We start from the raw sequence: 24813 nt of genomic DNA on the forward strand, positions 1-24813 counted from the left end.
ATTTTGAAGTTTTTTTGATGACAATCATTGAGTTTTATCCCAATCACCTGTCTCACACTCAGTGCTGTAATATTGTCATGTTACACACCTTAGTTTTTTCTGTCTTCCTTCCTCTCTTGTAATTACATTTGAATGATCAAAGTTCTCCCTAATATTGGGGAATAAACTCGTGATTTGGACTGGAAAGTGGGAATATTGTATTGCTGACACCAAGGAAAAGAGATGGAGTGATGGAGTGGGAGAAGGTGGCCAGTGAGTATTGTTGGTGGAGTCAACATGTGCTAAGTGGGGTCATGGGGAATGCTACTCAGCAAAATCGAGTGCGTTGGAACTCTCAAATTTGCACACACAAAAAAACTGTTGCATTGTACTTTTGAAAGGAGACGACCACTTCTTTAATCATTCAAGCACCTACCTTATTGGGCTAATGTTTCATGCATGGTATATTTTCAAAAATAAATGATCTTGTTCGTGTCACCACCTGCTTCATGTGGTCAGTGGACAGTTTCAAGTGGCCATTATTTTATCCGCATGGGTCATTAGTACTGTCCCATCGTCCGCGTGCCGAACCATTAAGTAGCGTACTGCATGCAAGCGGATAACGTGAGGTGGTGTGTGTTCACTGTTTCAGCTACTTTTTTTTTTGTCTATTTGCCAGCCACTCGTGCAAACTCAAATTGCTTATTCTCATTTCTGGAAAGTCATTTTATAACATACAATTTACACATTTGAAAATCAGGCCGAAGCGATAAAATCCGGATAATCCATACATCCATCCATTGGGACCACCACACTCTGTGCAGAGCATTGGTGTTGCCGAAGCGGTCTCCTTGGCTACTGGATGCAATACCGGACCACAGGAGCATCCACCCCCTCCCTAAGATCCCAAGCCCACCACCATAACCATAAAGCCAACACCAGGCGAAACCAGATCATGAAAGTAATCAAAGTTCATCCATGAACAAATTTCAATGTGCAATGTAAGAAAGACAGATCCTTCAGATGAAGATTTATCAATATTATTATTTAAATCATCTGGAGAATTGATACTTCAAATTAATAACGATCTTTCTTCAACTATTCATCAATGAACGATTGCACATCCTCAAAGAAAATGAAAGTGAAAGTTTAGGAGTTTGTGACAAATACAAAGTTTAATTTTATAAAGGCATTATATTGTTGTTGTTTTTTTTTCCTCTAGAATAACGAGGCTCATGAAAGAGCAAGGTCAAATTGACAGTAGGGTAGTGGGGCAATAATTGAGCACAACCGGCAAGGGGATAAACGACCAGGAGAAGAAGAGAGAGGGGGGGGATGGGAAGAGTTGATGGGGAGGAGGAGAGGGAGAGAAGAGATAATTTAATTCCTGTTATAAAGCACTCGGTATCTGGTACAATGTACATGCTGATTACAAAATATCTTCCACAAACATTTTGTTAAAAATATAATCATGTATTTATTTTCTCAGACAAAATAATAACAAACTTATTGATAAACTCAATCATCCAGTGCACGAGAAGCCAAAAGTGAGGTTAAGCAATTGGTTAATGTCCGTCAGTCTGTCTGTCTGTCCACAAACGCCGGTTTATGATCGAGGAACAACTTAATTTAAATTGAATGTCATATTTTAAACATGAATCGGAAAACGAACCTGTAGTTTACCAGTACTTTGTCTCTGAGTTCATCGCGATCGCACATAGTCCGTCCGTCCGTCCATCTGTAAAAAACAAAATGAGGACGACCCTTTCTACCCTAACATGGTTAATTCTAAAGGGTAATAAAGTGTAATTCTAGGGGGTTCTAAACAGGAGATTCTAAATGGGAATTCTAATGGGTTTCCTTCATTTCTCAGCTCTGCCGGTTTCATATTGAAAATGCAAACTGAACTGCTTCCTTCGAACATGGATGTGATATTATTTTTTTTATTATCATTATTATTATTATTATTATTATTATTATTATTATTATTATTTTATGGTTTTTTATGCTGTTTGCCTGTCTGGCAGTCGAAAAATTGAAAATCAATCCAAACAGGAAACATGGTTTTTTGGGACATTATAAAAGACACAAACAACAGGCACAAATAATGAATGTCACGTGATAAATAAGGTGGTGTAATCGACAATCCGTCACAATGGTGGTAAAATGGTGATTAAATTCCGGAATTAATTTATTTATACAACGTTTATAATAGTTATATTATTTAAATTTAATGATATACTTCACTGTGGAACACAAATCACCTTCTTTTTATCACTTACAAGAACCTCCAGTTTTGTAGTACTTGGACATGTTAAATCAGGTGGTTTCTGAGGGTGATTGATAAGACTGCTTCGATCGCGCAAAACGTATGGATTTTTTTAAACAATCTTTAAAATCATTATTTTATTTAAATTGAAGTACTTATAAACGACAACACTGTGCAGGGGTATTGTGTTCTACAAACACTATAGTTGATTAATGGTACAATGTCATTTAATAGATAAATGCTCTGTTCAAAACTAAACAAGTAATCCATTTTTCAAATATTATACCAAAGATCACATCATTTTGTTCCCTTTGCTATCAAGAGTTGCAGTATGGACAGGTTAATTTGAGTGCTTCTCCCAAATCTGGAAGGTGCGAGGTAAAATTCAGGCTTAACACAATGATGTTACATCATCTTGCCCATGTGACCTCTAGCACACTGAGAATAATATACACACATGGCAAGTTTCGTCCACAGCCTGGTGGAGTACTGCTCTCCCCTCTAGGCTGGTGGTCCTGCCTCTCACCTTTCTCGGCTTCACGCTGTGGAAACAAGGCATTTCGGATCATTGGTATCTCCCGCGGTGAGGCTGAGTCTTTGGGCCTCTCACTGTCTCACCACAGGCAGGTCGGTGGTCTTTCTGTCTTCCACCGTCTCCTCTCTCTGGTCTCGCCCACCCCCCCCCCGCTCTGTCTGCGATATGTCTCCCCCCCCCCCAATACTTCTGCAGGGCGCTCAAGGTACGCCGGCAACCCCCTTCTGGTGAAACTACAAAAATCACGAATCACTACTCACCTTCACTCTTTCATTCCTCTTTTTCCCCACCTTTGTAACAAACTCCCACACTCTCTTCAATCCCATTCTTCCCTCTAGGCCTTCAAAACAGCTGTTCACCACCACCTCTTATCTTCCCCATCCAAATCCTTGATCTTTTCTACCCCCGATAATCCACCCAAGCCCACATCCTTCAAATTCCCTGCTTTCCTTCCTGAAAGTCCCTGTAGCATCCACCTTGTGTACCCCTTGTTCCCCATCCTATCCCTCTCCCTTCCACAGATTTCCTCATGTCTCTGTGTTCCCCATTGTTTTGTCCTTCCCTCTCCCTCCCCTCCTGTCTCATGGCCCCCTTACTGTGCGTTGTGTGTTAGCTCTCACACGAGCCTCGACAATGTATACAAAAAAAAAACGTTGGAGGCGACAAAAAACGGGTTGGTAGGAATAGAAAAAGGGGTGTTTTTTATTTTATTTTTTTTAACCCTTTGTGTGCTGCGGTCGCAGTTTTTCGACGAGATAAAAACAAATGAACCATTTTTGTTGTTGATTTAATTTTGGTTATCCATCTAACTTGACACCCAAGTTGTGTTTTTTGCAAATACCACTTGAAATTCACAGTCCTATGAAAAAAAAAATTCATTAAGCAACAGAGAACAATGCAGCCGTAAACAATGCAACATGCAAAGGGTTAATCAAACATGGTAAAAACGCTATTCGATATGTTGACTAATCAGTATTGATAAGGAGGTTCCAAGTAAGACAACATACATAACATTTGTCAATTTTATTTGCTTTTTTCGTTTCCAGTTGTCGCATGTGACACGCGGCGTCACATTTACTCGAAATAGCATCCCCACAATAAAGAGCAGTGTTACCCGGTTTATAGAGACCAGGTGATGATAAATGGTGATGAATGCTATTTGATGATCTTGACAATAAAACTTTGAGAAATGTTTGTTCATTCACAAGCATCAAACCGCATCATGGCATCCCATTGTATCATTTTGTTTTTTTTATTGCGGTTTGAATTTGGAACAGTAATTTGTGGACACCCTGTTTCGAATGAAAACCATCTGAATCAAATCGTACCATTCAAAATACTCGAAATTGCCAATAAATATCACAGTTCGAAGTCGAAGAGCGAATTGGAAAGCCAATAGGCCTACCGATTGATTCGGGTTGACGACAAATGGTGGACGACAGGGTGTGACGATGTGTACAGATGAGGATTGAAGGAATTGGTCAGTTGGGTGAAGCTCATGATGTCACCAAACCAATATAGTCAGACTAGGGTGGTACCTTGCATATCAGATAAAGGTCGCTCAAGATCTGTCACTCTGTGTGCGAATCCATGCGAATGAAATGGAAGCTAAACATTGCGTTTTAGAAATTGTTCGTACTTTCCATGCAATACGGGTTTTAACGGTATTAAAATGGGTTTAAAGAAAGAAAACTGGCCAAACCCGCAAAATACCGGTCACTTGCCATGTAAGAACATATGGTGTTGATGTTCACAATGTGTGTCAGGTTCTATTGTGATCTTCATAAGCTAAAATGTATTTGTCAAATTTGGTTTTAAAATATTCAAACGATGAGTGTTATGACAATGGTTGTGACGTCATAATGGCAGTTTTTTCATAAAAGCTTGGCATTCTTGTTTCTGATCACAAACTTTACTCTCGAGGTCCTGCTCTGAGTGGTATTGTATAGTTGTCAAACTGAAACGTTCACTGAAATAATGCCGATCCATTTATGTTCTCGCTATTGGAAGTCTACTCTAAAATGACCTAACTTATGTGGCTATTATTTTCGGTTAATACTTAAAATATACTACATGATACTGTGTGTGCATGGTACACTCATGAACTGTAATCAATATCCAATAGTGGTTCTAAGAGCGTTTCAGAAAGAGGTTTATAAGATGTGTTCTATAAATTACATGAATACGAGAATAAATGCATCCATTCATGAGGGCAATCCTTTGAAGGCCAAATGTTTCACTAGTTGGTAACTGTTAAACATTTATATGATGATTATGTCGTGTTCATATACATTTTATCAGCCAACTCGTCTTTTGTATTTGCTGTGCTGCAAAAATATTGTGTTTGAGTATGGTTTCCTTTTGTTCCAAGAAATAATCTAACAATTTAAACATATGTGATGACTCAGAGTTGAGATTTTGGGTCTTGTACACGAACTTTACATGCATGGTCTCACTTCCGGCGCTGTAAAATTCCCACGCGACGTCTCTGATAAATTGTTGACAAGTGGTCCGGTAGGCCACGGTGGCATCGTTAATGGCGTAGCCTAGAATCCACATGCCATAGCCTACTTGCAGCAGCATATGGACTCATTCAACAAATTGTTTTTGAATGTTGCCATTCCAAGCCAAAAAAGCATGGCCACTTAACTGAGATGTGGTGCAAACCAGGGGGCCACAGGGTTTACGTGGTTAGGTCGTCACAGGGTGGATGGAGGAATTGCCTTTGATACATGGAAAACGATGTCCATTGCTGCTTTATGAGCTGAAACCCCTGGCTGGAGAAATGCCTCTTCCTCTCCCCTGTGATGCCAAGCTTATGTTTGACAGGTCCTGAACATGTAAGGCCACCATTGGTTTCCTGTGCCTTGTTTGTTTAAATGAATACAAATTCTTACTGATGCAGAACAGTGTTATAATTCTGGGGAAGGAGAGTGTACATCAAGGAGAGCACTCGAGAGATACGGATGGAGTAGATGATGAAATTTTTAAACTCAATCTTTGTTATTTTAAGGCATAGATTTCATCTGAGCCGATTTCCCTTTTCAACCTTTCCTTCAATGGGAAAGTTCAAATGATCTTTTCATCTTTCCGTATAATGTATAATTACAGGGCAAGGGGGAAGGTGCTCCTTTACAAAATGTCAGAAGTATAGGAAAATGGGCTGCAATCCTCAGAATTCTTGTGCCTTCCCATGCCCTGGCCATATGTATCATGGCTGCGCAGCTGGCCCCAATCAAGGTAATGTTGCTTGGCAGAGGCGTTTGGAAACTCGATCTCCTAGCACGCCACTGCCTGCGCCTGCGTACAAGTGTCCCTTTCACTCCGGTCCAAGTCCTAATTCTGAAGGCCTCAAAGTTGTGATGACAAACTTGCTAATTTGGTGCAGACTCTCCCCTAAACTTCTGTGGCAGTGTATGAGAATATTTTTGTACTTTAAGCCCTCCTCTTTTTGTGTTCTCAAGTCTGAGCGCAGTTTTAGATATTGAGCGGTAATCTCCAACCTGCTAAGCACAGAGTCTTCACTGCATTTCGAGTTTCGATGTAGGGCAGGGCTCAAGAGCTTCATCCACTGCACCTGCTGCAAAATTTCCCACAAGGACGAAATCTGAGCTGGCATGGTCGTTTGTCGTATTTCCTTTTCCGCCCTTCCCCCTCCCTCTCTCCCCCCCCCTCCTTCTCACTCCTCTTGAAGATGGTATGCCCAGCTGTTCCCTGGCTCTACGTGTGGTGAGTGAACAAGCTGCTGTGCCTTTTGTATTGCCGTACAGAAAAGTGTGGGAAGGGTCGACTTATGAAAGCCACCACTGTCAACCAGAATTCTGCTTTTCGTTGGTGGAGTTAGTGGTTCAAAGGAGCATGGATGCCTTGCTGGATAAAGTTCAAATGCATTTAACTACAGCAACTTAGACAGCTATGTCTGGGCTACAGAAGGACACAACAATCCCTTCTGTTTTGTGAATATTTTTGAGGGGGTTCAATAAATCCCTCTTTTTCTTTTTTTGAAATGATTATTATTTTGGCATTTGCCATGTTGTTGTTGTTGTTGTTGTTGTTGTTGTTGTTGTTTGCTTGTTTTTCATTTCTTGGGATTTTGAAGTTTCCAATGCTTTCAAATACAATGTGTCCAGTTGTCATTGAGTAATGATTCATGTGGATCAATGATTTGCTTGATAGAAGAAAAAAAAAATTTAATCCAAAAACTCGCATCCAAAAGTATCGTAAGTAAAAGTAACATTCCAGTTCGTTGAAAATTCAATCTGGACAGCTGTGGCATTTGGTGAGTAATGACTTTTGCACAGCTGTGAAATCGAGGTGAGGAATGGACAGACATACTAAAGGACTGGACCATTTCAGATAGACAGACAAATAGATAGATGGGTGGATATGACTAGAGAATATTTTCAGCTTCCACTATACTGCAAAAAAAAAAAACCTGTTCTTTCAGCCTCCACTGTATGAGAGAGATAGAGAGGGGGAGAGAGAGAGGGTGGAAGAGGGAGGGGGAACGAGAGACATGGGGAGAGGGAGTGTGAGGATAGAGAAGGGAGGGAAGGTGAGAGAGAGAGAGAGAGAGAGAGAGAGAGAGAGAGAGAGAGAGAGAGAGAGAGAGAGAGAGAGAGAGAGAGAGAGAGAGAGAGAGAGAGAGAGAGAGAGAGAGAGAGAGAGAGAGAGAGATAGATAGATAGATAGATAGATAGATAGATAGATAGATAGATGATTAATTCCTTAAATTTTCACTGTACTTTGACACAGACAAAAATATTATTGGTCTTGGTTAATTGACTAACTGACCGGTTCAATGACCCTTCAGATCATCAGACAGAATGAGAGCTTTAAAAACAAACTCTCAAAATTTAACAATGACCTCTAGAGGGCAGTGTTCCATCCAGCATTTTAAACCTTCGGTCTTTGGTACGTGTTTCTCTTTTGCCAAAAGCCTTTTACATTAAAGTATTAAAAGATTTATTGTTTTTTAATCCAAACATTCAGACAAAACGAAACGCATCTCAGCCCAAGGACGAAAGTACACGGTCATGAGAAGCTTGTCAAACGAATACACATGTACCTTGTCCCAAAGGCCAAAATGCCTGGTCAATGGTCATGCAATTAAACACATGCATCTTGGCCTTGAAGATTAAAAAAATACATAATCGTGTAAGAGAAATACTTGCTTTTTCTGCTTTCACACATCATCAGCAAGATAAAGACAAGCTTAGAAATGCAAGACTTTTGGCTCAGGCTGTATACTGTTACATTCCCCAGTGCATGACAAATGCTTGATTGGCATTACTCAACATGTCAGATTGGATTGACCGAGAGAGAGAGGGAGAATGAGAATGAATGAATGAATGAATGCTACCCAATGTTACTTGCATTTGGGGTCATATGATGCTAGTCAGCATCTGTGTTTCAGCTTCATTCACCATTAATATTTTATTGCCTTTCGGGGCCATTTTCCAGAGATAAATAGACGACTCAAAATAAATAGTAAGCAGTTTCTTCTCCAGCATGTGTTTTTTTTTTTCCAGAACACTCCCAGTTTTGACAAAAGTCATGTCAGAAGATTCCAGCAGTTATTTCCAGAGAAACCAGTATGTCGACCCCGTGTTCAGAGGCCCTGCCCTCGAGAGTGCCCTTGCGCATTCTGCACTCAAATGGCCAGAAAATTACGGTTTAATCATCCCAAATAGGCTCTGGTGGCCGGAGAGAGGCCAATTTGACTGTGGTCTTCTTCACAGATCATCAAGCGTATAATTGCCATCCCACTACGGCTCCAGTTAAACGGCATCGTGCTTCGACACTTCCTTTTGTGCTCGGCAATAGTCCCTTCGGCTTCATAATGCCAAAATGGCCGATTTCCGTCAAGTGACGTGATTTTGTTTTGAGCTCTGCTTGACGAAACGTAACGCTAGAGTTTAACCAACTACCATTGTGGACCCGCTGGGCTTGCAGAGCCTATCACTGGCAGTGGCACAATGCTTGTGATATTTATTCCGGAACAGGCAGTGATTGCTAAGAAACGAGCTCTTATCCCAGACAACACCCTCGACCATAGAGAGACTTAAAATTCAACTTGGGAGATTTGGATGACAGTGTTGACCCCATAGTTTCAGCTGTATGCAAATCTTCTCGTCACTTCTCTTGTCATTAATGCCAGACATGTACATGAAGGCATCGCATGGCTTCAGTCCAGCATGGCTTTGCTGCCTACACTCTTTGTGCTGCCTCCACACTTTCCTACACTCTTTTGTGACGAGCCTTGCATTTTATAATAGCTCACAAATAATGAATGCCTCACCCTTCAGAAAAAAAAAAAACCCAAGCAAAACGAGCGAGGGAGGTAGCTTGGAAATCGAGCTGGGAGACGTTTAGGGAAATGGACAGGTTTGGTTGCACTTGAAAAGTTCTGGAAAGGATGTTTTTTTTTTTTTCTTTCTAGTTTTCCTCTTCGTATTTGAATAAATTATTGATGCAGCAAACGCTTGCTTCAGGGGGACTTAATTAACGCCCTCATTTGCATGTTTAATTAACGGTTGGAGCTGAGAGTTTGTATGCAAGGCACAGTTTCTGTGCAATGCAAGTGGCTTCTAGCAGTTGCCCCGATTGAAAATTGGCTTGAAGATGCACAATGAGATCGGAGGACGGGAAAAGACGATGATACGAACTTTGTTTGGGTTCATTTTCCTTCGAACTCCGACCGCTGTTAAGCTCGTTTGCATTATTTACGTGGAATACGCGATGGATTGATCCTGAAAGTCGAGCCTTCAACTATCGTGGTGAACATCTTTCGAGTGCGCTGGCTAATTCATCCGCTGTGTGGAGTTTGTGGCCTCGGCCTATTGCTCGGACATCGAATGATGTCGTGTGAAATGAGGTGTAGATCGAGTTTTCGTGGAACGATACCGTGATGAAGCCATCAGATGCAGAGATTTCGCCTCGTTGCTTTTTTGGAACCACAAAAGTTGGCCCTGGTGTTCGCATTTTGAAGGCATTCATGAAATTGGCAGAGAAAATTTGCCTCACTGATGCCGTTTGAATGAAAAGTAAGTGTGACCTGGCCACACGCCATAAGGATGAGGCACTTGCACTCGTGTGGGACTTCGACTTCAGTTGCTGTCAGTTTGGTACCACAAATGCTTCTGCTCACAATGGCAGCTTTAAGTCAAGGTGGCCTTTTGTCCCTGTCCAAGCAACGGTAACCCTCGTCGCCTTTTCCGCCCCACTGGAATTGTGTTGTGGCTCCTGGGATGAGCTGCAGGAATGCCCGGACAAGTGCCGTCCATGCGTGGCACCGCGCCATGCCAAGCTTCGAGCAAATCGCGCATTATCTCGCTAATGCTTTGTCGCCATGGTGACCTGCAGAAAATCATCACGGCTGTAGGAGCTTTGCGAGCACCCGGGGAATTTTATATCGCAGCGTTGATTGCAATTAACAGATGGGTATTAAAATTAACTGTCGTGGCGGTCGGAGGGAGGGAAATGACAAGAGACAGATGGAGGCGCATGATGTGACTTGGTTTTGCTGATACCGGCCGTGGGTAGCCAGGAAAGCAGCAGGAAAAGGAGGACAACTGTCTGACCCAATGGGCAACCTGACCAATTCTGTGATGTCCACTGCATTGACAACAAACAAATCCTGGTGACCAAAAGGGCTCTCCACGACATTCCATCCCAATGTCACGTCGCCGCTTTATGGAACTCTTGGCAAATTGTGCATGGTTCGCTGTTGCCCTCTGGTGGGTTGTGCCTACCGTGCATTCTTATGCACGGTGCTGGAGTTTCATAGGCATACCTGTGTGCCATCAGATAGTTGTTTTGTGCCTTGGAATTCCCAGAGATGGTAACATTTTACAAATTGGCTTTTTGTTCAAATCAAGCAGGAACATTATTTCACTCTATTAATAGCTAAATTTGAACATATTCCTGTTTCGTCGTTGCATTATATCATGTTGCGTCAGCAAATCGTGCTGCATTTTTGAGAGGATTTAAAAGCTGACTCTCCTGTCTCCGTTCAGTTCGACATTAACAATCTCATTGTATATTTTGTCGTTATGCCTTCAGAGTATGTCGTTGGCCCAGTACCATGACTGTATAAAACCAATTTGAGATAATGGAATATGGATGTTAAGCTGAGTAGGATGGCGCTATATATGATGAGCCTTTAATGGCCACAATTATTCCCACCTCGTGGGGTTGGCCGGGGAACGTTTTTGGCCCAAGTCTTTCACGAACCGGCTGGCCCGGCCTGACATTCAACGAAATAGATTGGAGCAGAAATTTGGAATTTGGCCATGGTGCCGGCGATAGCTCACTTGCTCTTCACAAAGGACACTGTGGGATCTTTATTGTCCACCAACTAATGCCGGCAGACGCAACGCCAAGTTTCACGTCCATCCGGCAGACCGCGCACAATGATAAATCGCTCAGCTCGAAAACACCAGGATGGCAGTTTATAGCCGAGTCAAGATTTGAACCCAAACTAGACAACTCGGAGGTGAGTTTGCATACCTCTAGGCTATCCTGATAGCCAGGTTTGGTGGGGATGTGAAGTGTAAATTTGAGTTGGCCTGTTTAGGATTCCCATATGAAACCATGACTCATGATTCTGGGATCACAGGTTCAATTTCTATGTACTGTGTTGATTTGTCTAATCTTTACTTTTGTCCTTGTAATTCATGCAAAAGTGCATTGATGTCCTCTAATATCCTTGTCCTACGTGTGATACATTGGTTTTAGATCATTGCTTAAAAAATATTGAGTATGATTTTCAGAAAATGGATAGGTTTAGTTGTATAGAATAGATAATGTATCTCAGAGTAGATGTAAAAGGATATGATGGGTTAAATATCTCCTTCCTATGTCTAATATCTCTATTATAATACCAAGCTTGCACACTAAAAACTCGACTCGCCATCACACGATCCCTATGAAATTGCTGTGGCACTTAGCGGACATGCCGACAATGTTTGGGAAGTCTTGGCGTTCCATAGTACCACTTGCATTTCGCACAATGCGTATTTTTGTCATTCCCCGTGTACGGTCTGTCGTCTGCTACCAGCTATGTTGTACTGCTATCCCGTGCATGTGCACGGGTATCGCTAGTCCCTTGTATTAGAATGCCTGCTTGACTCATTGCAACTTTAAAGATTAAAAGTAAGACTTCAGCGTCGCAGCAAGATATACCAACTTTTATGGACCCCAGGGAGACAACTTTATTACATTTAATGTCTACTTTTGAGCACTTGATGATGATAAGGTTGGTGTTTTCATGCGTTCACAGGTCGGATCTCACCGAGAGGATGGTGTTGGGATCCACACATCACTGTCCAGTGTCATGCAAGGTCCAGCAGGCCAAGACATGACGGCAACACAGGAAGCCTTCCGCAGTAAGGCGCACAAATCACGAACCTGAACATTCACCAATTGTTAGTGACCTTACAAAACATCAAGGTCTCATTTCGTGGGCCTGATGTTTGAAGTTGCCTCATTGTTTGTAGTTGTGTTTTTTTTTCAATTTCTTGGAAAGTCGTTTCCTCGACGGGTGAGTGACCAGGGGTGATCCATATCACCTTGACACTCATTTATTTGACTTGAGCTATGAGTCATCTTGCCTGCACTGGATAAGAAGGCCTGCTGTTGTCCATTACTTCCATGTCTGGTTAAACTGCTTGATGAGCATTTTAAAGCATTTTAATAGCCCCCCTAATTGGTTTCTCCTATCCATTGAGAGCTTTCCCGAGGTCGTATTTCGGGCTCAAGTCTGCCAGTGCTTTGTATTGTACTGTGGCATGGTGCCTGACATCGAAGCCAAGTCGCTCTTCAAACAGTCTTTTCATATTTCTTACCATGTCTCATCTTCCAGGTTATTTTGTTTTTCCTCATCAATTTCCCATTAGGTTTCGGCTGTTAACATGTTTACATGATCTACAAATGTTTCCATGAATATATATATACATATATATATATATATATATATATATATATATATATATATATATATATATATATATATATATATATATATATATATATATATATATATATATATATATATATATATATATATACGTTCATGTTGTAGTTTCAAAAAGATTTTTAGTCCACGACCGGTTTCACTGAAGGGAAGTGCAGGTTTGCTGTCTGTCCGTCTGTCCGTCCCACCTGTGGTTTTTCAGACTTTTTTTTCCCCACACCCGTTAACATATTCAACTGAAACTTGGTACGTGGCTTTATTATGATAAGTTACAGAACAAGTTTGAGTTTCAGGGTGTTTTGCCAATTTTTCAGATATGCCCTAAATTGACGTAGAAAATATCACATTGGAAGGGAACATGTATGGTAAAGCAATTCTCACTCTTGTGTTGTTTTCCTCTAATTTTCATGAGACTTACTGCCAATGTTGGTGTATCTCAGTCCCCTGGTGATTTGGTATGACCCTCTCTCCAAAATATTCTCAAAACTTCAAAACCAGTGTAGAAAAGTATAATCCCACTCTGCTGTACCGTACGACCACTCTGCTTCTTGACAGGTCATGGCTATTGCCTCATGAGGTCTATCTCTGAAAGTGACCCTCAAACAGAAATTCAGGTGTACAGTTTTAAATACTCATGCTTGCTCATAAAGACCGCACCTCCAGGGAATAATTTAATTTTACTGCGGAAAACTATGTCTGTTATTCCAAAACTTTCCACTGATAATCATTGAGATTGACACCGAGCATTTGTCATGATCGTACTGTGTGTGAGGTCACAATCTTCGCAGAACATTACGTATCCAAGGATTTGCAGCATTATTCCGCCGAGACATCATTTTGAATAAAAAAAATTTAATGTTTCAGTGGATTCTTCAAATTATCCAGGATATTCCGATGATGTCACACAGCCTGAGGAAGGATATAGGGACCACCGAGATTTCATATAAACATACTTATATCACAGTGCTAGGTCTCCATGATATAGTAATAAGTTATACACAGATATTTTCAAAGCAACTCGCAAGCTAATTCAACTTGATAAACTGGAACGGCACCCGGTAGAGCGCATACCTCCACCGGGTTGATCCTTCACCAGCCAAGATTGAATCGGCTTATTCTCGTCACCTAACCAACTCATCCACCAAGTTTTGTCATAACCCGTCCACAACTTTTTAGGTATCGTGCTAAATATTGGTTTTGGCCCCATCTCTCAATGGTAAAGAATCAATTTTTAAAAATTTAAAAACGATAGTATCCGGATCCAGTTTTGGCTCGTCACCAAAAATCGAATCAATTAGTTATTGTCACACACCCAACCTGTCCACCAAATTTCGTATGAATCCGTCCATAGCCTTTTGAGATATCGTGCCATTTATCATTTTGGCCCTTTCTCTGAATTGTGAAGAATCACTTTTTAAATAATTATATCCGATTCTTCACCAAATTCTAATCAATTTGTCCTTGTCACACACCCAACTTGGCCACCAAGTTACATCCTAATCCATCCGTAACTTTTTGAGATATCCTACTCATCGACAAACAGGGGTGAAAACATAACCTCTGTCCACTTTCGGTCGCAGAGGTAATCAAAGATACGAGTTAAACAAAGTCAATATGTGCTGAGTCATACTTCAAGTTAGCTCGAATATGCTCTCCTTCATTCTGCAAATGTTTCTGAACTGAGTAAAAATTTATTGTAACTTATTAAAGTTTATTGTAACATCACATTCAACTTTGTTCCCAGTTCTGGTAAAAAATTCAAAAGTTTAATTCTAAAAGTGTCTGTACACTATGTGCAGTAGTGCAGTAAAAGTGCAGTAATTGTATCATCACAACTTTTACACGATTCTTATGAGGTCATTTCCTTATTTGCATTGGGTAGAATTTTCACAACCTCATTTATCATACTTCCTTGTGATGTTTTTGACCTTGCCCATTTATTTACTTGCCCAGCATGTCTTTTATACTGCCATAAAGATTAAAGGCTTGAGATCGCCAGATGACATTGCATTTTATTTCATCATGATCAAAACTATGACAGCAATTAACTGGTGTCTCGTTTAAAAAAGGCAAGTGCGATTGTTTACAGTAGTTGTCAAAATCTGTCAGTATACATAACTCATGCTGGTTAATGCAATCAACATCTGCAGACAGGGTGCAGTAGTGGAATCCCATTTGAATTGCTTTTCAAATCATATTTGGTTGTAAAAGTGATGGGTGTATTGTTGAGAGGGGAGGTGGGGTCGGAGCATCGTGAATGTCAGGGAGTCATATATCCAGGAAAGCTTGTTTACTTTAAGCTGTTGTGTGTACCTCATGTTTCAGGCTTGACTGGGTTGCTGCAAGGGACATTAGGAAGTGGTGGTGGCACAGATTCCGACGTAAAGTCAGAAGATAATGACAAAGACGAGAATGAAGATGGGAAAAGCAACCGTGAAGACCGCAAGTTGGATGATGACAAGGATGACCTCAAGTTAGTAAAATGGAATAGGTTGATATCATCTTTGATCACCTGACTTCCACTCTTGTCTTCTCCTAGTGCTCCAACACTTTACTTTCATCTCCTTTTTCATTATGACCAGCACATTACCCATAGGGTGTTTGCGTCACCCCCTGCAGTCACGCAAGCATACTTACATTTTTACTGTGAATAAACTTACACATGCAATTCTGACAACTCCTCAACAAAAAAATCCTCAGTGCTCCCCTCCCATCTCTGTCCCATCTTTGCTCTCCCCCCCCCCACCCCCCAACGCCAAGTCCTCACCCTTCCCCTACCATCTGTATGGCACCAATCTCCTTCCCACACTCAAGCCTTCACCCTCTCCTCCACCCCATAACGAAAGTCCTCAACTCCTCCCCCCAAAGCCTCAACACCCCTCCCCCTTCCAAAGCTATTCCATCTTCACTCTCACCCTCCTCCTGCTCGTAAAAGTAAACGGGAATACGGGAATTCCCACGTCAAAACTATGGAATATTAAGAGTTTTCTGCTCCCCTATCATGCCATCACCGACTTCACAGTTACCTGTTCAACTCACAATATCAAGAGAAAATAGTTGGATATAATAGCAAACCTGTGTAACCTCTGCAGTAAAAGTGCTGCTTGAGAGAAAGGGTTCTCAAGGGGAATTCTAAAAGTTCAACAAAAGGTAATTCTAAATGGTTTTATAGCATTCCTAAATTGGCAGCCATAGTTTAGAAATTATGGGTCAGGTCAGGCAAACTGTCCAACCAATGGGAGGAACTCACATGCAAGACTCCTTTTATATATCGACTATCAAATCACTTTCTCTTTGGAATTGGTTTTTCAATGCCTCTTTTTTTGTGAGTGTGATTGTGAATTAATGCAATTTTTTTGGTGATAAACAACAAATTAGAAATTGTACACAGTAGACCCTCAAATATCATGGAGGTTAGGTTCCTGGAAAATGTCAACATAGTTAAAACCACAATAGTGGAAACCAAGGGCCAATGGGAAAAGTGGGGATCGGTTCCTGGATTTCGAGAAAATAGAGAGGAAGGTGGATGGCAGCCTGAAATAAATACATCACAACTGAAATACACATGTAAAATAAACATAAAACATGTTAACATCGAAATGAACATATAAATACAGTATAAAACTAGAAGGGCACTTGGTGGAGCACATACCTCCACCAAGCAATGCTTGATCCATGAGAACATATCGATCCCAATACATTTTCTAAATATTGTGACGTCCACGGGACTTGAACAGTCCCGCCAACGTAGAATGAGCCGAAACGATGGAGGCGGTTTATTTATTTATAACCCAAACATGGCGGTTCTAATCGCTCTACCGCAAACGGGACGAGGAAGGTGGCACGAGTCACTTTTCACTGAGTTGATGATGTTTATTCGTTTTTATTATTACCAGAAATAACAAGACTCGGCAAGAAGAGGGATCCGGGGCGATTCGACGGGATGGTGTGGGATCGGGCGTGGGGAAAACACAGACAATTCCAATGAATATACAGATCTCAAACCTCTAAGGCGCCAAGTTCACACACACACACACACACACACACACACACACACACACACACACACACAAACACACACACACACACAAACACACACACACACACACACAAAACGTAGCTATTTCTGGTGGTCAGGCTGGACCGTGATGTGGACGCAACTGTCCCTGGATCGGCGTCGGACGAGCTGGCCTTGCTCTCGTCAGGGGGCAGGAGAAACCGTGGTGCTGTCGACCTCCTGGTCTTGGCCCAAGTCCGCTCACAGCCGCCAGGGAACCAGTTATGGCACCAAGTTGCGAGCAGGAGAGGGAGGCAGGTCCGCCCGCCGTTCGACCCCGTACTCCGAGTCAGCAGAACCCCAGAGCCAACCAAGGTGAGGCACGAGGCTCAGCAAGGCTCCAAGATACGATGAAAAACACGATCGAATCAGCACAACAACAAGGATGCTCTCCGCGCAGCAGCCTCCCCACCAAAAAAACACGATCTTTTGGTTGTAATCTTCTTCCTCTTCCTTTTCGATCCCGAACAGAACCTTTTTATCCTTCTGTCCTCGTCACTTCCAATCGAGCCGTTTATTGACCTACCGCCGTCGCCTCCTGCCAATCGTGATCACGGGGCGGAGCAATCCGCTGCACTGTCCTGTGATGTCACGGCCAGTCTCCAGAGAATACCAAAAAGGGGTTTACGCAGACACACTTACCCTATCCTGTGTCCCTATCTAATTACGTGACAATTATCATCTCCCCCCTTGAAGAAATGAACATTTACTAGACAACTTATCACCACTGAATTGCTACTTATTACATCGAGATCCTGGTAAACTCGAACAGCATGGCATACCTAATTAAACATCCTAATTACCCTTTGAATGCATACCCCCCCCTCAAACGTAACACTGCCCCCTCCTCTGGTACCGCAGCTCCTGCAAGGTATATCACAGGCGCTACCGTACCAGCCTTAACACTTACTGACTCACACCTAATTAACCTAACGAAATAAAGTAGGAGGGGCAATGGGCAGCGAGTCGCAGCTAACTTACCTATCCTGCTTAATGTACTACCCCCTTATGGCCTTATCCTCGCCTAAACAATCATTCGTTTTTTTATTTTTCTTATTTTTTATTTTATCACATGATAGCACTGAGCGAAGTTACACTCCATCTTCTGGATCATCGCTCTTGCCCAACACTCTTCCAGTGATCTGGGGAGGGGAAACAAAAGGTTCCACAAAAACACAACACTTATACTTTACATTCCTACTCTAAGCCTTAACGACACTATTCACAGGATATTTACACTTGACCGCCTCCCCCAGTGGATGCTAATAGACCCAGCGTTACCTGGGGAGCCAATTTTCAAATTTGCTTGCCCCAAAATTATGCGGACATCATGCCCTTGCTGCACCTGTCAAGTTGTGCGGGATCGAGTGGGACTCACACATCTTCACAACACTCACACCATGGTCATCATCACATTTCTAGGTCATGGTCCTCATTTTAATCATGCAGGCTGAATCCCGTCATGGCCGTGGGGTGGGTTACCACAAGATGATGGGGGCATCTCAGGTGCAACCATGCCCACAGGTAAGCTTTAGTCCAACGCGGACCTTTCTCCGCCCCGCTCCCTTTGATTCCCTCCCCCCTGGTAGCCATCAGCTCTAATCCCGTACAACACTCTGGAAGGGGTCTCACTGGCTCCTCTGGCCTTCCTGGGTCGCCAAGGTCCTACCCGCCTTGGTCGCCCAACCAGACCCTCTCCCAGTTGCCTCCAGACACTGTCACCATAAGCCACCAGGTGGTGAATCGCCTTGAAGGGGGTCGCAATTCCCGCTCACCGTGAGCTTCAGCTATCCCTGTGGACAAGCACATCATCCCCACCCACAAAACCCACATGACTCCCCCACCCCATCGGCCTTACATGTGACACCTGCATTTCTAACACTTCACCGACCATGACCTTCCCTGTTACCACACCATGTCCAATAAAAAATCAATGTGTGCACCATACATTTCACTTCTTAACTTAAAACAACTCACACAGCACTTCTCACCCGATCCATGCACCAGCTATTGGACAGCCACTTGTGCCCGCTTTGTTACCAATTACCCACTGTCCCGATTGTCACTCTAAAACCCAGCAGAACTTACAAACCCATGCCAATTTTCCCACAATTCATTTTTTTTTTCACCAAAGGAGGGCACTTCGCCACTATCTCAGCAGCCGAGCATGGCCCTATATGCTCAGCCCAATCTAGTGTCCCCGACCCCCGACAGTGATCTCCAGACCCGACCTATGAAAGGGCATCTCGGATAGACCTGGCGGTTCAGCAGGAGGATTCACCCTCTCCGAGTCTAAAAGTCTATTGGAGGGTCCCTCCATCGCCGGGTACCGGCAATATCGTTGCATGTGTCCTCTTCGCCCGCACCGGAAACAACTCCCCATAAAAGGCCCCCGTGAGTATCGGTGAAATGTCTCTTCCGGTTCCGGACCCCCTCGGCCATAATCAAATTGCTCTATTGGCTGGGCTGGACCCCGCCGCTTTGGCACACCAACTACCGAATTACCCCTTATCAAACTTAACAAGTTTCTGGCAGATTTCCTTTAACATTTGGGTAATGACAATTTCTCCCAGCCCCCCCTCCCTGATCCTGGATCTCCGCCTGTCGGATCGTCACTGATGGCCTCTCTGGAACCCGACCCGGCCGACTCCACGAGGCCAGCCTGGCCGCGCACTCGGCCGCTCGGTGAACGGTGGGTGGATCCTGAAACTCCACTAGCGCTCGGACCTCAGGGTCAGGAAGAGCAGCTAAAAATTTCTCTAGTGCCAGTCTGTCCCATGCCTCCACTGTAAGGTCCCGATACGCGATCCTGACTGATTGGTAAATGTCCTGCGCCAGCTCCTGCACTGTCTCACCCGGCTTTAATCTGCGGTGCTGGAGCTGAGCCCGCACCAGATCACAGTTTGCTGCAAACCCAAACCGACGGCTCAACGCCTCGCAAATGTGGGAGCTGGTCAACATCCCCTCCGCGATCACGTTTAACACGTCTGCGGCTGGTCTCCACAACGTTGCCACCAAATTCCCTGTACGTTCCTGCTCATTCCACCCGTTTAGTCGGGAAATACACTCAAATTGCGTCAGAAAAGCTTCAACGCTCCCTGACCCGTCGAAATTTACCAGGGGGGTCACTTTTACGGTGGCCCGATTCTCAGTTTCTCCCTTGTCCGAATCCAGCCCAGGGATCAAACACCCTTGTGGCTGCGTATCCAATTTCGGAGCCCACTGTGGCCAAAGATGTTTTGTGGTGAGGGTCTCATGGGTCAATTTTGCCTCCTGTTCCAAACGTTGAATGGACCGATTCACCTCTTCCCGCAAGATCTTCTGGGCCGGCACAACCTCCTCCAAGGCTCCGTCGCGAGTTTGTAGCTGCTCCTCAACCAACCCGGACACTCTACTTACAAAAGACGGCTCTACCAGGCCTTTATCCAAGACTTCATCTTGGCTCATCATTTTATCTTGTTCGTCCAAACGAGCCTCCAATCCTTTTACCTCCTCCGCCAAATTCATCTCTTGCTTCCTCAGCTCTCCCCACTCTTCAACCTGCAGCTGCATATGAGCATCCACACAGGCACGATGACGTTCCAGGCTTTCATCCACTTTATCAACCCGAATGTTCATTGCATCAATTTTATCTACCAATTTTTTTCGTATATTTTCCCCCTCCAATGTAATTTCTACCTTTGTTTCCTCCAATCTATCCTCGAATTTACTTTGTATTTCTCCCAATTTAACATCCACACACTCCTCCATCTCAGTTTTCATTTTCTCCATCTTTTCCCCCAATTCATCCCTCATTAAATCAATCCGTGCACCCAACTGTTCCCCCATTACCCCCAATCGATCCGCCATCTCTGCCCCCTGTGCCGTCATTTTTGCCCTCTGTGTCACGAATTGATTTTCCATTTGTGCCGTCATTTCTGCCCTCTGTGTCACGAATTGATTTTCCATTTGTGCCGTCATTTCTGCCATTTGTGCCCCCTGTGCCGTCATGTCTGCCCTCTGTGTCACGAATTGATTTTCCATTTGTGCCGTCATTTCTGCCATTTGTGCCCCCTGTGCCGTCATTTTTGCCCCCTGTGCTGTAATTGCACTCATTAAACGTTCCAACATTGTCCAGATCGTCATCGTGCCGGTTTCCAGCGCTGCCGGCTCCGTTACGGGCGATGAAGCACGGTCCACGCTCGGAATGGGGGAGGTTCCTTCCTCCTGTGGCCTTCCTCCTCAAACATCTGCACATCCGCCATGGTGCAGAAGTCCCGTTTGCCGCCAATTAATTTAAATTTGAAAAATCCCACCAAAATTTTCCCGCGCTCACGTGCTTTTCTGTAGTAATTTTATATTCCAATTCGTGGCGAGATTTTAATCTTGGTATATTCTCCCGATACCAAATATAATTTAGAGGGGTTCGAACATCCAACACCCTGACACCAATGTGACGTCCACGGGACTTGAACAGTCCCACCAACGTAGAATGAGCCGAAACGATGGAGGCGGTTTATTTATTTATAACCCAAACATGGCGGTTCTAATCGCTCTACCGCAAACGGGATGAGGAAGGTGGCACGAGTCACTTTTCACTAAGTTGATGATGTTTATTCGTTTTTATTATTACCAGAAATAACAAGACTCGGCAAGAAGAGGGATCGGGGCGATTCGACGGGATGGTGTGGGATCGGGCGTGGGGAAAACACAGACAATTCCAATGAATATACAGATCTCAAACCTCTAAGGCGCCAAGTTCACACACACACACACACACACACACACACACACACACACACACACACACACACACACACACACACACACACACACACACACACACACACACACACACACACACACACAAAACGTAGCTATTTCTGGTGGTCAGGCTGGACCGTGGTGTAGACGCAACTGTCCCTGGATCGGCGTCGGACGAGCTGGCCTTGCTCTCGTCAGGGGGGCAGGAGAAACCGTGGTGCTGTCGACCTCCTGGTCTTGGCCCAAGTCCGCTCACAGCCGCCAGGGAACCAGTTCTGGCGCCAAGTTGCGAGCAGGAGAGGGAGGCAGGTCCGCCCGCCGTTTGACCCCGTACTCCGAGTCAGCAGAACCCCAGAGCCAACCAAGGTGAGGGACGAGGCTCAGCAAGGCTCCAAGACACGATGAAAACCACGATCGAATCAGCACAACAACAAGGATGCTCCCCGCGCAACAGCCTCCCCACCAAAAAAACACGATCTTTTGGTTGTAATCTTCTTCCTCTTCCTTTTCGATCCCGAACAGAACCTTTTTATCCTTCTGTCCTCGTCACTTCCAATCGAGCCGTTTATTGGCCCACTGCCGTCGCCTCCTGCCAATCGTGATCATGGGGCGGAGCCATCCGCTGCACTGTCCTGTGACGTCACGGCCAGTCTCCAGAGAATACCAAAAAGGGGTTTACGCAGACACACTTACCCTATCCCGTGTCCCTATCTAATTACGTGACAATTATCATCTCCCCCCTTGAAGAAATGAACATTTACTAGACAACTTATCACCACTGAATTGCTACTTATTACATCGAGATCCTGGTAAACTCGAACAGCATGGCATACCTAATTAAACATCCTAATTACCCTTTGAATGCATACCCCCCCCTCAAACGTAACAATATCATTCTATAGACTATTTTGACCCTATCTCTCAATGGTGAAGAATCACTTAAAAAATTCTAGTAGCCGAATCCGGATCTTTACCAAAATCTAATCAGTTCATCCTTGGACAAGAAGGTCACACACCCAACTTGCCCACAAAATTTAATCTGAATCTATCCACAACTTTTTGAGAAATCTTGCGCAAATAAACAAACAAGACAAGCAGTCATAGACTGGTACTTACGAAATCGTCAACTTGACCTCTGACCTTGTCTAATAAAAGCTGTCTCTGGAGAAGGTAGCGACGCAAACCAGAAGTTTCTACGATGATTCTGTATCAAACCATCAACTTCTTCCGTTCTCGAGTTACCGCGGATTAACGTAACGTAAAGGTCACACTCGACGGCACCCCCAACTCAAAAGCACGCCGGGGCAAGCGTGATGACGTCAGTGCGCACACGCAAAGCCACGTCACCTTTATGTGACTCAAAGACGTGTCTGCTCGAGCGCGCTGCACCACGTGACGGCCGTGACGCGGCGGGTGAAATTTTTTTATACAATCTTAAGACGTCTCCAAAACATCCGATTTTTACCAGAATTTCGACAACCGAGTGTTAAGCGTCCGAAGCGATCGCAAAAACCGAAGACAAAATTAAAATCGAAGTTAAAACGAACTCGTAACGTCGACCGAAGCAAAACTACTCCATTTCTCCACAGGAATTTCCGGAATTATTTAATATTATTTTGTAACACTGAAATTTTTAAAACCGCCATAACTCGACGAATTGACACAAATTCCGCCGAACTTACCTCGATCTTCCAAACTCACGCTCCGTCAACAATACCTTTGGTAACTTTTCTCGAGTTATCATGTTTTGGATGTTTGACCTCATTGTGACCTTGACCTTTGACCGATTTTGACTAAAATCTAATCAGCGCTCGCCATCACCCTCCTGAATCACGTGGTGTAATTTGACATTGGTAGCTTCTTCCGTTCTCGAGTTATCGTGCCTACAAACAAACACACACACACACAAACAAACACACACAAACACACAGAGGACGGAAGTCATCAATATACTTACAAAATCTTTAGATTTCGTAAGTAAAAACAAGCCGGTAGGCGGACATGGGTAGTCGCCTACCCAATAGAACCTGACGCGATGGGCCTGTTCGATGGGGAATGACCTGAGGATTAAGCACAAGAAAATTCATGATTCTAGCTTCAAGGGTTAATGCTGCAGATTGTTTTTTCGTTAAAATACCCCCACATTTAGAGGTTTTTCGGCCGTTGCTTGGCAACGGAGGGGTCCATAGCAACGGTTCTTTCTCACACATAACTAGGACATACCATGAACCTACCATACCAGTTTCATATATATATATCTGACTCATAGTCTCTGAGATATAACGAACTTCGTTTTTTTTATTGTTTTCGACCAGGGTTCATTCAAAGTCTATCTTCTCTGACAGTTTTCATAGGATTCGGCTGGAAATTTTTGACAATATGGCTGAATGTACTGCCCACAGTCGGTCGTCGCCCGATTTTTGATTTTCGAAAAAATAATTTTTTTCTGATTTTTCAAAAATTTCAACGTCCCGTTGCTAGGCAACGGTGGTGTCCATAGCAACGGTTCTCATTTTCACACAACTAGGTCATGGTATGAACCTACCCACCAAGTTTCATCGAAATCGCCATTGTATTAACGGAGCACTGGACCGAACAGACAGACATACAGACATACAGACATACAGACAGACATACAGACAAACATATCGACGGAAAAAGTGATAATAAGGGTAGATCAAAAAAGAAAAAAAATTTTTTTGACTTTATCGACTACCCAACAAACCGACGGAAAAAGTGATAAGGGTAGATCAAAAAAAAAATTTTTTTTTTCGACTTTATCGACTACCCAACAGACAAACATATCGACCGAAATACTGATAATAAGGGTAGAAAAATTTCAAATAATTTTTTTTTTGAAAAAAAAAATTTTCCGATGAGATTGACTACCCAATGATGGCATGCAGAGCACGATACTTGCAAAATGCACCCCCCCCCACCCTTCATGCTCCAAAGGTTGCCATGGATACATCAAATTGTCCATTTCATTAAGATTAAAATTCACAATTGTAATCAAAGGTCAGGTCAATCGGATGAAAATTAATTATTTTTCAGATTGTATTGATGATTTTATAAGTTTGACCTTGAGTCGACCTTTGACCTCAAAAAAAGCTGGTTGCAAAATTCAGTGAGGCACGATGTAATTGCTACTTAATTTTCAGGTGAATCGAATGAAATTTGATGATTTTAGAAGTTTGACCTTTGACCTTTTGAGCCCAAAAATAGTTGGTTTCCCAATTCAGTGACACAATTTG

The 24813-nt window shown here is 43.3% G+C and overlaps 1 protein-coding gene across 7 annotated transcripts in view; it reads left to right on the top strand.

The window, feature by feature from the left end:
* The window catches only part of TCF12 (transcription factor 12), a 359298-nt gene that overhangs the window by 306067 nt on the left and 28418 nt on the right, over positions 1-24813 (top strand). For all 7 annotated transcript variants that reach the window (XM_085847283.1, XM_085847284.1, XM_085847281.1 and 4 more), the window contains 2 exons: positions 12067-12172; positions 15085-15232. In XM_085847283.1, coding sequence (XP_085703409.1) covers positions 12067-12172; positions 15085-15232 — 254 coding nt within the window. The remainder of the gene's footprint in view (positions 1-12066; positions 12173-15084; positions 15233-24813) is intronic.

Source organism: Eptatretus burgeri, chromosome 11, assembly GCF_056783735.1.
Source record: "Eptatretus burgeri isolate ZD-2024b chromosome 11, Ebu_testis_v1, whole genome shotgun sequence".
NCBI classification, from domain to species: domain Eukaryota; kingdom Metazoa; phylum Chordata; class Myxini; order Myxiniformes; family Myxinidae; genus Eptatretus; species Eptatretus burgeri.